This window comes from Macrobrachium nipponense, chromosome 22 (genome assembly GCF_015104395.2).
Source record: "Macrobrachium nipponense isolate FS-2020 chromosome 22, ASM1510439v2, whole genome shotgun sequence".
NCBI classification, from domain to species: domain Eukaryota; kingdom Metazoa; phylum Arthropoda; class Malacostraca; order Decapoda; family Palaemonidae; genus Macrobrachium; species Macrobrachium nipponense.
This window is the reverse complement of record NC_087213.1, coordinates 71484186-71496701: the sequence shown is the minus strand read 5'-3', so window position 1 is coordinate 71496701 and position 12516 is coordinate 71484186. Positions and strand designations below refer to the sequence as shown.

Genomic DNA, 12516 nt, shown 5'->3' with positions numbered 1-12516 from the left:
CTTTAGCCTTTGGTATATGGGAGTTTGTTGTTAGGCTAACTTAGGTGGTGGTGGTTTTGCCTCGTTGCCCTCAGAAGTATGGTCATGGTCTAGTCACATTGTGGTCCCGTCCCCGTTGACAGATCATCTAGAGCGCACCAACTACACAGGTCACTACCTTGTTGGTAACTCTAGTGAAGCAGAAGCAGGCTTGGGTGACAGTAATCACGAAGTCAGCTATGCTAACAGGTAAGGAACCAAGATGTCAATCATCTACATTTATATGTTTCCTAAAATCCTTTTTCGGTCTCTCCACCGCCAAAGTGGGATTCAGCTATATATATATCTGACAGGTAAGTTTCATACAATCAACTTACCTGTCAGATATATACATAGCTAAGACTCCGTCGTCCCCGACAGAAATTCAAATTTCGCGCCACTCGCTACAGGTAGGTCAGGTGATCTACCGGCCTGCCCTGGCGGCAGGACTAGGAACCATCCCCGTTTTCTATCATATTTTCTCTGTCGCCGGTGGTATCAACATTGTTGTTATTACCTCCTGACTTAGATTCATTTTTCAACCTTTGATCAACGTTTTTTTCGGCTTTTTGGTGACGTATTGGATCGTGTTTTTGGCATTCGCTACTGTGGACTGTTTTTGGAATAACTCTTTTGGATTTTTCTCAGTATGTCTGATTCTAATGTGAGTGTGAGAATGTGTGTGAATGTAGGCTGCAGGGTGAGGATACCGAAAGCTTCGGTTGATCCTCACACTGTATGCCGTAAATGTATGGGGGTTCAGTGTTCTGCTATTAATACTTGTAAGGAATGCGAGGGATTGAATGCAGAAGAGTGGAAGACTTTGACTTCTTATTTGAAGAAGTTAGAGAGGGATAGAGTTAGACGGCTGAAAGGTGTGTGTTCAAGGCCTATTGAGCCGTTCACGGATAATTCTAATCCTACTGATGTAGATTCTCCCTATATATCTCATTCTCAGAGTGCTTTTTCGGATTCGGCATCGGAAATCGCCAATCTGAAAGCTACTATTAGAGACATGAAGTCCAAGATGGCTGACTCCAAAGGTAAGGCTAGTGATAGTGAACATTTCAGTGAAGTGAGTTCTCTCAGTGTTGTGGAGGGGGCGTTTGATCGTCCCTGCGATGCTCCCAGGCCTAGACCTCTTCCAAGCTCCCATGCCCAGAGGAGAAGGAAAGTCGAAAGCCTTAAGGAGGTCGTGGGGAATCCCCAACGGTCAGACGTCCCTTCAGCTAGCTCTGCTTCTGGCAGGCGGCTCAAGGGCGCTATAGAAAAAGCGTCCTTCGCGAGTGTTTCTCGTCCTAGTCCTCTCCCTCACCTAAACGAGGGTGGAAGGAGTCGAACTTATCGAGAGGACCGCTGAAGCGTCATATGAAGCCCGACATAGATTCGAGCCCAGAGCGCTTCTCAGATGACGCTCCGTCTGCTATTAAGAAAGCGAAGGTGGCGTCAGCGTCACCTGACGCTTGTGGCGGAAGTACCCCTTCATTCTTCTTCCCCGAGTGATGACGAAAGGCGTCATGCACTAGACGTGGGGAAGAAGCGTCAAGAAAAGATAATTATGGGCGTTTCAGGAGGAACAACTGTCATCTCTTGTGGGAGTTTTTAGCGCCCCGTCGGAAGGACGTGACGCTTCCAATTAGAAGTCTCGTCCTCTCTCACCTGCTCGAAGAGAAGCGTCAGACAGACGTGAAACTGCTAAAACGTCTTGCAGAAGCTGCGAGTTTGAGAGCTAGAACGGGGGCTTACGAGAGTTTCGTAAAGCCAGAGAAACGTAAGACGTCTTTTAGAAGTGAAGCGTCATTTCAAAGCGGATCTTAGACGTGACGCTCCATCCAATATTGTGACGCCGAGTAGGACGCCTTAGAGAGCGGAGCGTCTTCCAGGCGCGAAGCGTCATCAAGACGTCAGCAAGAGACGTCAGCCATGACGCTCGGAGAACGGGAAGCGTCATACAAGGCGTCTTCTAAAGTTCAAGAGAAACCGGAGCTTGTGACGCCTTCCAAGTCTTTTTTTAAAACGGGAAAGAGGAAAGAGTATCATTCCCTTAGCCCCTCTCCTATTAGGAGTTTGTCTCCTCCAGAAGAGGAAAGTTCGAAAGGAGAGCGGAGACTCAGATAAATCCCGAGTTGGAGGAAAAACTCGGATGATGAAGATCATGGAAGAGAGGGTTTGTCCAACTATAAGGTTTTGACTACCCTGCTTCTTGAGGAGTATGGAGACCGAAGTTGACTCCTGCTGCTCCTCCTTCTCCGCGCTCGCTCTTTTCCAGTGCTAAGACGAAGAAGCCCTCGTCTTTTCTAAAAATGAAACCCACCATCTCGATGAAGCGGGCATTACACGCCTTAGAACACATGGATGAAGTCTAAGAAAGACTTAGTCAGGACAGTCTTTTGCATGCCTCCAGCAAGATTAGCTGGGAAAAGAGGCATATGGTATAAGACGGGAGAGAATATGGGTATCGCTCTCCCTTCTACAACAGAGGCAGATTTTTCGACTTTGGTTGACGCTTCAAGGCGTCCAAGTCTCAATTCTGCACGAATTACATGGAGTATTTCTGAACTGATCATCTCCTCAAGGGACTCTTTCATGTATTGGAAGTCTTCAACTTCTTAGATTGGTCCCTTGGGGTGATGTCCAAGAAAGCCCATGATTCAGAAGGAATCGAACCTGAAGCCCTGTTATGCATTTTGTCTTGCATTGACAAAGCGGTACAGGATGGTTCTTTTGAAGTCTCATTATTTGGAGCAGGTCTTTTAAAGAAAAGGACGGTGTATGGCGCCTTCTTAACAAAGGCAGTCTCGCATGCTCAGAGGGCAGCTCTACTGTATGCGCCTCTTTCTGACTTTTTTGTTCCCTTCTCAGTTAGGGTGAAGGACGTTGCTCACTCTTTAACTGAGAAGGCGACTCAGGATATCTTCTGACGCAGTCAGCTATGGGGGGAAGAAAGAAAACCTGTTTCGGTAACTGACAAGAAAGGACCTAGTACATCAATGCAGCCCTTTCGAGGTGGTCCGACCTCCAGACCTCCCGCAAGAAGGAAGGCTCCGGAGAAGAGAGGTAGGTCTGCCTTTCGTCCCAGTTTAAAAAGGGAAAATGAAACATCTCTCCTCCAAGCACCAGTAGGTGCCAGGCTCCTGGGATTCGTGGAGGCCTGGACACTGATAGACGCAGAGCGTCTTCATGACATCATAAGGAAGGGATATCGTATCCCTTTCCTGAACACTCCTCCCCTAACGTCATACCAAGGGAACTATCAGCCAAGTACAAGGACCCTGTGCTGAGGGATACTCTTCGATCGATGGTGGAACAAATGTGGGACAAGAGAGCGATAGACTAGTACTGGATCAAAACTCCCCGGGGTTTTACAATCGCCTTTTCTAGTGGCGAAAGCCTCGGGAGGCTGGGAGACCAGTACTGGACGTCAGCTCTCTGAACAAATTTGTTCAGAAGGAGAAGTTCTCCATGGAGACTTCTGCTTCAGTCCTAGCGTCATACGACAAGGAGATTGGATGGTGTCTCTAGATCTCCAGGACGCCTACTTTCACGTCCCGATCCACCCTTCATCGAAGAAGTACCTCCGTTTCATGACGGGGGGAAGGATCTTTCAGTTCAGAGCCTTGTGTTTCGGCCTGTCCACAGCTCCTCAGGTCTTTTCACAAGCTGATGAAGAATGTGGCGAGATTTCTTCACCTCAAAGGAGTGAATGTCTCTATGTATCTAGACGACTGGCTCATCAGGGCCAGATCGGAGAGACAGTGCTTGGAGGACCTAAAGTTGACTCTGGATTTGACCAAGGCGTTGGGATTGCTTGTGAACCTCGAGAAGTCTCAGCTGACCCCCAGACAAGACCTAGTCTATCTGGGGATTCGGATGGATTCTCGGGGTTTTCGAGTTTTTCCTTCGCAAGAGAGAACCGCAAAAGGTTTGCGGATAATCTCTCTCTTAGAGAAGCAACAAACGTCGGCGAGGGAATGGTTGAGCCTTCTGGGGACGCTTTCCTCGCTGGAGCAATTCTTCCCTCTAGGAAGACTTCAGATACGTCCACTTCAATTCTTCCTCAAGAGGTCTTGGAGCTGGAAAAACCGGACAACTGTCGGACATTTTTCCCATTCCAGTGGAGATAAAGGCACACCTACAGTGGTGGTTGCTACCTCTGGAAGAGAACAAAGGGATCTCTCTAAGAACACAGAACCCAGACCTAGTGTTGTTCTCCGACGCGTCGGAGACAGGTTGGGGAGCGCATTAGGCTCAGAGGAAGTGTCAGGCACCTGGGAACCAGCACAGGTGTCCTGGCACATAAACTGCAAGGAGCTCTTCGCCGTACATCTGGCCTTAAAGAGCCTATAACCTCTGGTGTCAAACAAGGTAGTGCAAGTAAACGTGGACAACACCACCGCACTTGCCTACATTCGGAAACTGGGAGGGACGCACTCCTCGTTCCTTTACGAGCTCACGAGAGACCTATTACTTTGGACGTCTCACAGGACATCTCCCTGCTGACAAGGTTCGTACAGGGAGTAAGGCATGTGAGGGCGGACAGGCTCAGCAGGAGGAACCAGGTCCTTCATACAGAATGGACTCTACAACGGGAGGAAGTGTGTCTCGATCTCTGGTCTCTGTGGGGAACTCCTCATGTGGATCTCTTCGCAACATTCATTTCAAAAAGGCTCCCAGTGTTTTTGCTCGGTCGTGGAAGATCCAAGAGCAATTATGGTAGAAGCGCCTTCCTGCTAAACTGGTCTCGCGTAGACGTTTATGCTTTTCCCCCATTCAAAATCCTGGGGTTAGTAATGAAAAAGTTTGTGGCGTCAAAAGAGACGAGGATGTACGTTAATATTAGCCCCTTTTTGGCCGGCCCAGGAATGGTTCACGGAGGTGGTAGAGTGGATCGTAGACTTTCCAAGATCCCTACCAAGAAGGACGGATCTTCTCAGACAACCCCACACTTCAAGAGGTCCATCAAAACCTCCCCGCTCTCGCTCTGACTGCCTTTCGACTATCGAAAGACTTGTCAGAGCGAGAGGCTTTTCTCGCGAAGTGGCAAGCGCGATCGCGAGAGCACGCAGAACCTCCACTACGAAAGTATACCAGTCGAAGTGGGAGGTATTTAGAAGGTGTGTTAGAGCCAAGAAGTTGTCCTCCTCCTCTAACTCTATAGCGGAAATTGCTGATTTCTTGCTATTCCTGAGAGTAAAATCTCATCTAGCCGTATCCACAATAAAGGGATACAGAAGTTATGGTCTCGGCTGTATTCAGGTAACAGAGGATTAGATCTGGCAAAAATAACAAAGATCTCCACGATCTCATAAGATCTTTGAGACTTCAAAGTCTAATGAACCAATACCTCCGAACTGGAACCTGGACGTAGTCCTCAAATATCTGTCTTCGATAGATTCGAACCTCCTCATCTGGCATCGTTTAGAGACACTAGAAAATGCCTATTCCTTTTATCTTTAGCTACGGCAAAAGAATTAGTGAATTACAAGCTCTGCAGGATAAAGTAGGATTCAAGGGAGACTCGGCTATTTGCTCGTTTAAGACCCTGTTTTTAGCGAAAAACGAGAATCCCACGAATCCCTGGCCTAAGTCATTCGAAGTCAAAGGAATGTCGATCTCGTAGGCAGAGAAGCAGAGAGGTCTCTATGCCCTGTTAGAGCTCTGAAGTTCTACCTTCAGAGAAAGCGTCAGTTTGGGAGGCTCTAGACAAGGTCTTTGGTGCGCGGTAAAAGACCCCACAAGACTGATGTCCAAGAATGCTCTGGCGTTCTTTGTAAGAAACGTCATTACGGACGCTCATAAGGTCTGTCCTGACGAACAATTACAACTACTGAGAGTAAAAGCTCATGAAGTAAGAGCGGTTGCGACGTCTCTCTCGTTTTATAAGAACTATGTCGCTTAAAAAATAAAAACATCATTGATACGACATACTGGAGATGCAACTCAGTATTTGCATCTCATTACTTGAAAGACGTACGTGTGACGTATGAGAAGTGTTTTTCTCTAGGTCCTATCGTATCGGCAGATACGAATTCTGGTACGGGAGCCGACACCAATCCTTAAATGTATACTGTTCTTCTTTTGGATATGGTCGAGAGTCTCTTCGAACAATGGAGGATTTGGCTCGCACGGGCGGCCGTCTATGTTGTTCAGTAAGAGAATTCTTGTCATATCCAATTAGTTGAGTATAATTTTTTTTGGAAAATTATGTATGTGTGCGTAGTGGTTTTGAGTTACGGTTGTTGTGACGAGTTCGGGGATAACTCGTAACAATCCTTAGTTCTAACATATGGTTAGGATCAGGTGGTCGGGATTGGTTGTGTGCTCCTTCATAAGGTGTATTGTCATATAAGTGGATCAGCACCCATTGACCAAAGTCCGTTTTAGGCTCTGACCGCGTAAGCGGATAATAAGACCCCATCGGCGGCAGACCCACAAGAACTCTTGGCCATAGATCATATATCTCGCTAAAGTTTAAATTTCTTGAGGTGATGCAGACTACTGGGCAAACACCCACGAAGTCTACCACCTATCAGGTAGGAACCAAGTTTTTATTTATACCTACAACATATGTTGTTTACCTGTCTATTCCATATAGTAGCTGTCTCTTACCCTCCACCGAAGGGTGCCAATCAGCTATTATATATCTGACAGGTAAGTTGATTGTATGAAAATGATATTGTTATGTTACAATAAAGTTTCATACATACTTACCTGGCAGATATATACAATTAAAGGCCCACCCAGCCTCCCCCCCGCAGGAGACAGTGGAAGAGAGAAAATATGATAGAAAACGGGGATGGTTCCTAGTCCTGCCGCCCAGGGCAGGCGGGTAGATCACCTGACCTACCTGTAGCGAGTGGCGCAAAATTTGAATTTCTGTTCGGGGACGACGGGAGTCTTAGCTATGTATATATCTGCCAGGTAAGTATGTATGAAACTTTATTGTAACATAACAATATCATTTTCACAAAATGAACAAAATGATATTGTTAAGATACAATAAAGTTTGTTCATACTTACCTGGCAGATATATATATTTTTAGTACCCACCCACCTCCCCTCAGGAGACAGTGGAGATAGAAATCTGATAGAAAATGGGAATGGTTCCTGATACCCGCCTCCCAGCGGCGGGAATGGGTACTAACCACCCAACTCCCACTACGTGTGTCGTAAGTTTTAGAAATTCTGTCGGACTTCAGAGAATACAGCTATATCTGCCAGGTAAGTATGAACAAACTTTATTGTATCTTAACAATATCATTTTCTTGAGCTCTTGCCTTATTGTCGTTAAACTTGATTTTCGTGGTGGGATCTTTTCTGTTATTACTGTTTTTTTATATTTATTGAATATACTGTGGTTGATATTTTTACTATACAAACCCATGATTTGTGATAGCCTTGCAGTTTGTGTCTCAGATCCGGCAATCAAAGGTATAATATTCACCTCCTTATCACTTTCTCATGCCCTCTGCTTTGAAAGGTGTGACAGCATACCTTTTATGATTATTTTTGGGTGTTGCTCTTGTTGCTTTTGCTGTTGGAGAGTTTACTGGGAGGAAACTTCAGAGGGGAGTTGCTAAGCGTCGTCAGTAGTGTTTCGCTTCCGACAGCACCCTCGGTAGCCTCCCTTTTGTTCTTGTTTCTCTCTCCCGGTAATCTTTCCTCAGCATTCGCTCCTTCGGGAGGGTTTGCTCCTTTGCCCACTTCCCGTGCTTGTCAGGCAAAGAAGAGGGGGTTTGGTTGGTGATTGGGTGACCTCTTCATAATGGCGGTCTCCCGCTTTGTAGGTCTTTTACCCTCGTTCACCCTTGGAGCGAAAGGAGTGCTTTTATCTTTTCTATATGTCTCAGTAGACTCCTCATCATTTTCCTGTTTACTCTGGTACAACAGAAGTCTGTAGGTCTTCTGCTCCATTGCTCCTGATCCATGGGCCACTGCGATATGACTGAATGACTTTTTCAGACAAACTTGATAGTTTTGTCTTCTCTCTACATTTTTCTAATTCATAAAAGTGTTCAACAAACAGTGTTCACCACAAATTGGAAATAAATGACGGAAGACAGCTTGTCGTCTGACCTGGCACTCTGCTTCCTAGGCAATGAGAGGAGTTCCTCCCTTATCCAACCTTCAGCGCCAGTAATACTAGAGCACTTCGTCAGGCAGTACACTCCCCTTGTCTTCACAGTTGAAGGACTATCCAGCTTTGCTTGCAAGCATAGGCTATCAGTCCTCTGTTGAATTCCAGGGATTGGAGCCATTTTTGCTGGTTGGTGTCATTGATGGGACTTTCTCGGGTCAGAATTGCGAGAGTTACTTCTCTACTACTGAAGTGTGAAAGATGTAGGTCCATATTTGCCCTACTCATTCACATAAGTGGTATTGTCTCTCGTCAGTTGAGAGTCAGCTACAGTAAACCCCCTTATTCGCAGACTCTGGATTCGCGGACTCATGTATTCATGGATTTCTCTCTGGAACATATACTGTCATTCATGGAAAATTCGCCTATTCACGGTAGTTTTTCATGAGAAATATCCACAAATTCCTATTTTTTTTATTTCATCATAAAATTGCACTTTTATGTGATAAAACTATGAAAAAAAAACCTGGCATAAACATTTTTGGTGGGTTTTTCTTGATTTTTAACTAACAAAATAGACAGTTTTAAGCATCTTTATAGGGGTTTCAACTATTTGCAGATTCTAGCTATTTGCAGGGGGCGGGGGGTTGTCTGGTACGCATCCCCTGCAAATACGGGGGTGGGGGGGAACATCTTGCTCCTAGTTTTGCAAAATCAAGAGGAGGTTCTCTGCAGCTGGCATCAACATCACCTGTATGCTTTAATTGAGAGCGCACAGTACCAGTGGCTTAGTCCTTTCCTTACATTCCGAAGAATATATTGTACTGGAAGATAGATATGGTTTCATTATGACCACATTTATATCTTTTGTCCTTTGGGTATTTGCCCATAAATCCTTGGAAACTTTTTCCCTTGGACCTGTGGCACATGCTCAACAAGTTGTGTTTTCTTACCTGGCTTCTTTAAGAGAATAAGTGCATGATGCCTAATGTGTGCGGTTCTTGAGGTAGAAGGAATCAAGAGTGACTGGCCTCTCCTCCTCCTCCTTCCTCGTTCTTCTACTTCTCTTCCTTCAGGCTGAGAATAGGACTCGAACCTACACTTGCTGGACTAGCGTCTGATGTGCTAAGTATGCATTTCGAACTTTCTTTCTATTTTTCTTGTTAGAATCATAGAAGCAATCCTGCTCCTTCCTCTAGCAAGGGGAGGAAGAAGACTGGCAATAAGGGAAACCTTTTCTGATCTATGTTGTAATGCCTTCGACACTTTATTTTCCTAGCCTTTTTTCGTATGAGTTACAATTCCTGACTCACTCAAAAGGGTCCAGATATCTTAGTCTTGATCTCGCAGTTCTTATACTTTGATCAGTTTGTCAGAGGTTGGGCACCACTACTCGCTCTTTCGACCAGGAGGAATAGCCCAGGTGTGCAGAACTCAAGTCAGTTCAAGAGACTCACTCGGATTCCTCCCTCCAACTAGCGAGTCTTCCTAGTGTAAAGGACCGAGGGTTTGTATATTGTGTAGGAACAAATTTTAATTTTTGAAAGTCCATTGCATTTTTCCTAACTATACGAACCTGAGGTCCTTTACACATTAGGCCCACCTCATGCCACCCCTCAATCTGAAGCCTGGGCCGAAAGGCAAAATGGAATGTCTACATCCGGGCAGGTGTCTCTCCACGTCTACTTGATGGTAGTTCCTGCCTAACCACCTTGTTCAAGAGTTTTAATGGCCGTGTTACAACTTTGCCGTAAGCAGATCCTAATGTAAAGTACCTCAGGTTTGTATAGTTAGGAAAAATACAATTTACCTTTAAAAACTGTGATTTTGTTGGTGGCAAGCACTGAAATTTGGGTTAAGAGGATTAGTCTGTTGTTCAGTGATTAGACTACCAACAAACTGGCTTTTGACAGTGGTAAGGATGACTGCAAAGGAAGGCGTGACTGCAAAGGAAGGCGTGAAGAGGGCTTGGATGGAACCTGTTGGAGGTACAAGGTTGGAGGGTTGCAAAAGATTAGATGGGATGATTAAGTGAGGGAGAAGTTGGAGAAGCGGGGTTAGCAGAGGAAGATGCTTTCAACATAAATATAGTGGGAGCAGATGGTTTGAAGGCAACTGGTCCCTTAGTAGAGGCGAGGTCAGCTGATGGGATGATGAAAAATAGAGAAGACTGTTATCAAAGGTTTACATAAAACTGTATTCTTCATTTTCCTTGCAACTGAAATTCTCTGTGATTAGCTTAACATCTTCCATGAGGGAAGTACCTCAGAAGGGAGCTTGTAAATGCTCTATCCCGTCCATTTTTAATGTGTTGTTAGAAATGTTGTAAGGCCTCAGGTTTGTTAGCTTTGGAAAATACAAATTGATTAAAAAATTTTCATTTCTGAAATGGAGAATTAATGTCAGACTAAATTATTTTTGGAAAATAATTTTCACAGAAACTCGCATGCAAGTATGCCTGCAATCCAAAGTATTTCTTTTGTTAAAACTATATTTGAAAACATTTTAATGGAAATTTGATTGTCTTGCAGGGAGAGGATGGAGGACCAGCAGCCAGTTTTGCAACAGGTGGAGGATTTGACTTTGGTGTTGATCCAAATGAGGACCCAGAACTTGCTCTTGTAAGTTACTTGAAAAAGATGTATTTTTCATGTAAAGATAGGCGTTGACTTATGACAAGTGCAACTTTTTGCAATCTGCATTTATGACATTAGTAGACATTAGTAAAAAAAATTACAAAAATAAGAAAGCTATAAAATTTTTGTTCTTTTAATTTACAAAACTGTGCAGCAGACAGTACTTACTAGTAGTAATCCCTGTGATGAGTGTAAAACAGGCCTCGTGCCATCAAACGTAAATCTAGTATGGTATATGATCATACAATTAAATAATTTAAGACTGTATGGCTAGATTGGGAGGATAAACTAAGTTTGATATGCTTCCATGTAAAATATATATACATTTCTCTCGAGAACAATAGCTGTCATTTGTGCTTCATTAATAAGCTGCAGTCAAAAAGGCAAGAAGGATATCAACTTTGAATTAAAAGTATGAAAGAGGAAAAAGAATAAGGACAATAGCACCGTGACCTAGAAATTCCACATTCAACAGTTGACAGTTCTTAAGGATTGAGAATGCATACATGAAGCTGTTATGTACCTTTAGACGTAATTGCAAACCGATTTATATGTTAAAATCGACTTCTGACTTCTGTATTATAAGTCTAATGGGAAAATGATAAGGAGGATTGCACTGCCATGAAAATTTGAACAGGTGTATTCTCTTGTGATAATCTCGTAATTTTAAAACTGGTGAATCAGTTAAAAAGAACTTATCTACATTAAAAAGTAGTTTTGCCAGTATGCTTAATACAGGTATGAATTTCTTTAAAAATATCTAGATCTTTCTATACAGACTGTCATGGACAGTAGTTAGAGGTAGTGTTGTGGGTAGAAATTATATCATTCAGTATTGGATCTTGCTATGCTATATTACTTTGTGAAAAGTTACATATATTTGAATTTGTGATGGGGCTACCAATCATAGAAATACAGAATTCATTTGTCGTTACACTTTTGTATTGAATGGCAACATATGTTGTTTTCTGAAGTATTCTGCAATTTGTTATAGTTTCTGCAATGTAGCTAATTCAAGATTGCTTCAGGCTCTGCGAGTGTCAATGGAAGAGCAGCGTCAGCGCCAACAAGAGGAAGAACGGCGTGTAGCTCAGGAGTCAACAGCTGCAGGTGGGGGCACTACTGAAGCAGCTCCCCAGCCACCTGCTTCTACACCTACACCACAGCCAGCTCCTCCAGCCTCAGGTATTATGCTTTAAGATATGATGTCATATAAAGTATTTTTTAAATCATTAGGGGTTATTCCTTTGAAACTAAATTGGCTGAGAAAATATCCGATGCATATTCAAGCTATTGAAGGTCTTGTTTGTTCTACCTGATACAATTTGTAATACAGTATTCATCTACTATGTTCTTGCTTTTTAAATTTTGTTGTAATACTTCTTAACCCTTTAATGCTGATTGGATGTATTAAACGTCAATGAAAATTGTCTGTCAGGTGCCAAACCGACGTACAAAACGTCGACGAAAAAAAGTTTTTTTTAAAAATTAGCGGAAAAATAGTTATAGGCCTACTAGGCAAAAACTTTTGAATCACGCGCCTTGGGGGATGCTGGGAGTTCACGGATCAAGCTGTTGTTTTGTTTACAATCGTTACCCTGGCATGCAAGCGCGAATTTCTTTCTTCTTGCACTAAAAAGCATCAGCGACACATCTCAGAAATTCTTTCATCACCGACATAATTTTGCACCATTTTGTATTAGCCGTTACATAGAATTTTATACATATATGAAAATGTGCGCAATTTCATGTAGAATACAATAAAAACAACTCATGGTTGTAGCT

General features: G+C 43.7%; 1 protein-coding gene across 1 annotated transcript in view; it reads left to right on the top strand.

The window, feature by feature from the left end:
• The window catches only part of LOC135198801 (26S proteasome non-ATPase regulatory subunit 4-like), an 88327-nt gene that overhangs the window by 45595 nt on the left and 30216 nt on the right, over positions 1–12516 (top strand). The window contains exons 6-7 of the mRNA XM_064226759.1: positions 10627–10716; positions 11760–11916. Of these exons, the coding sequence (XP_064082829.1) occupies positions 10627–10716; positions 11760–11916 (247 nt within the window). The remainder of the gene's footprint in view (positions 1–10626; positions 10717–11759; positions 11917–12516) is intronic.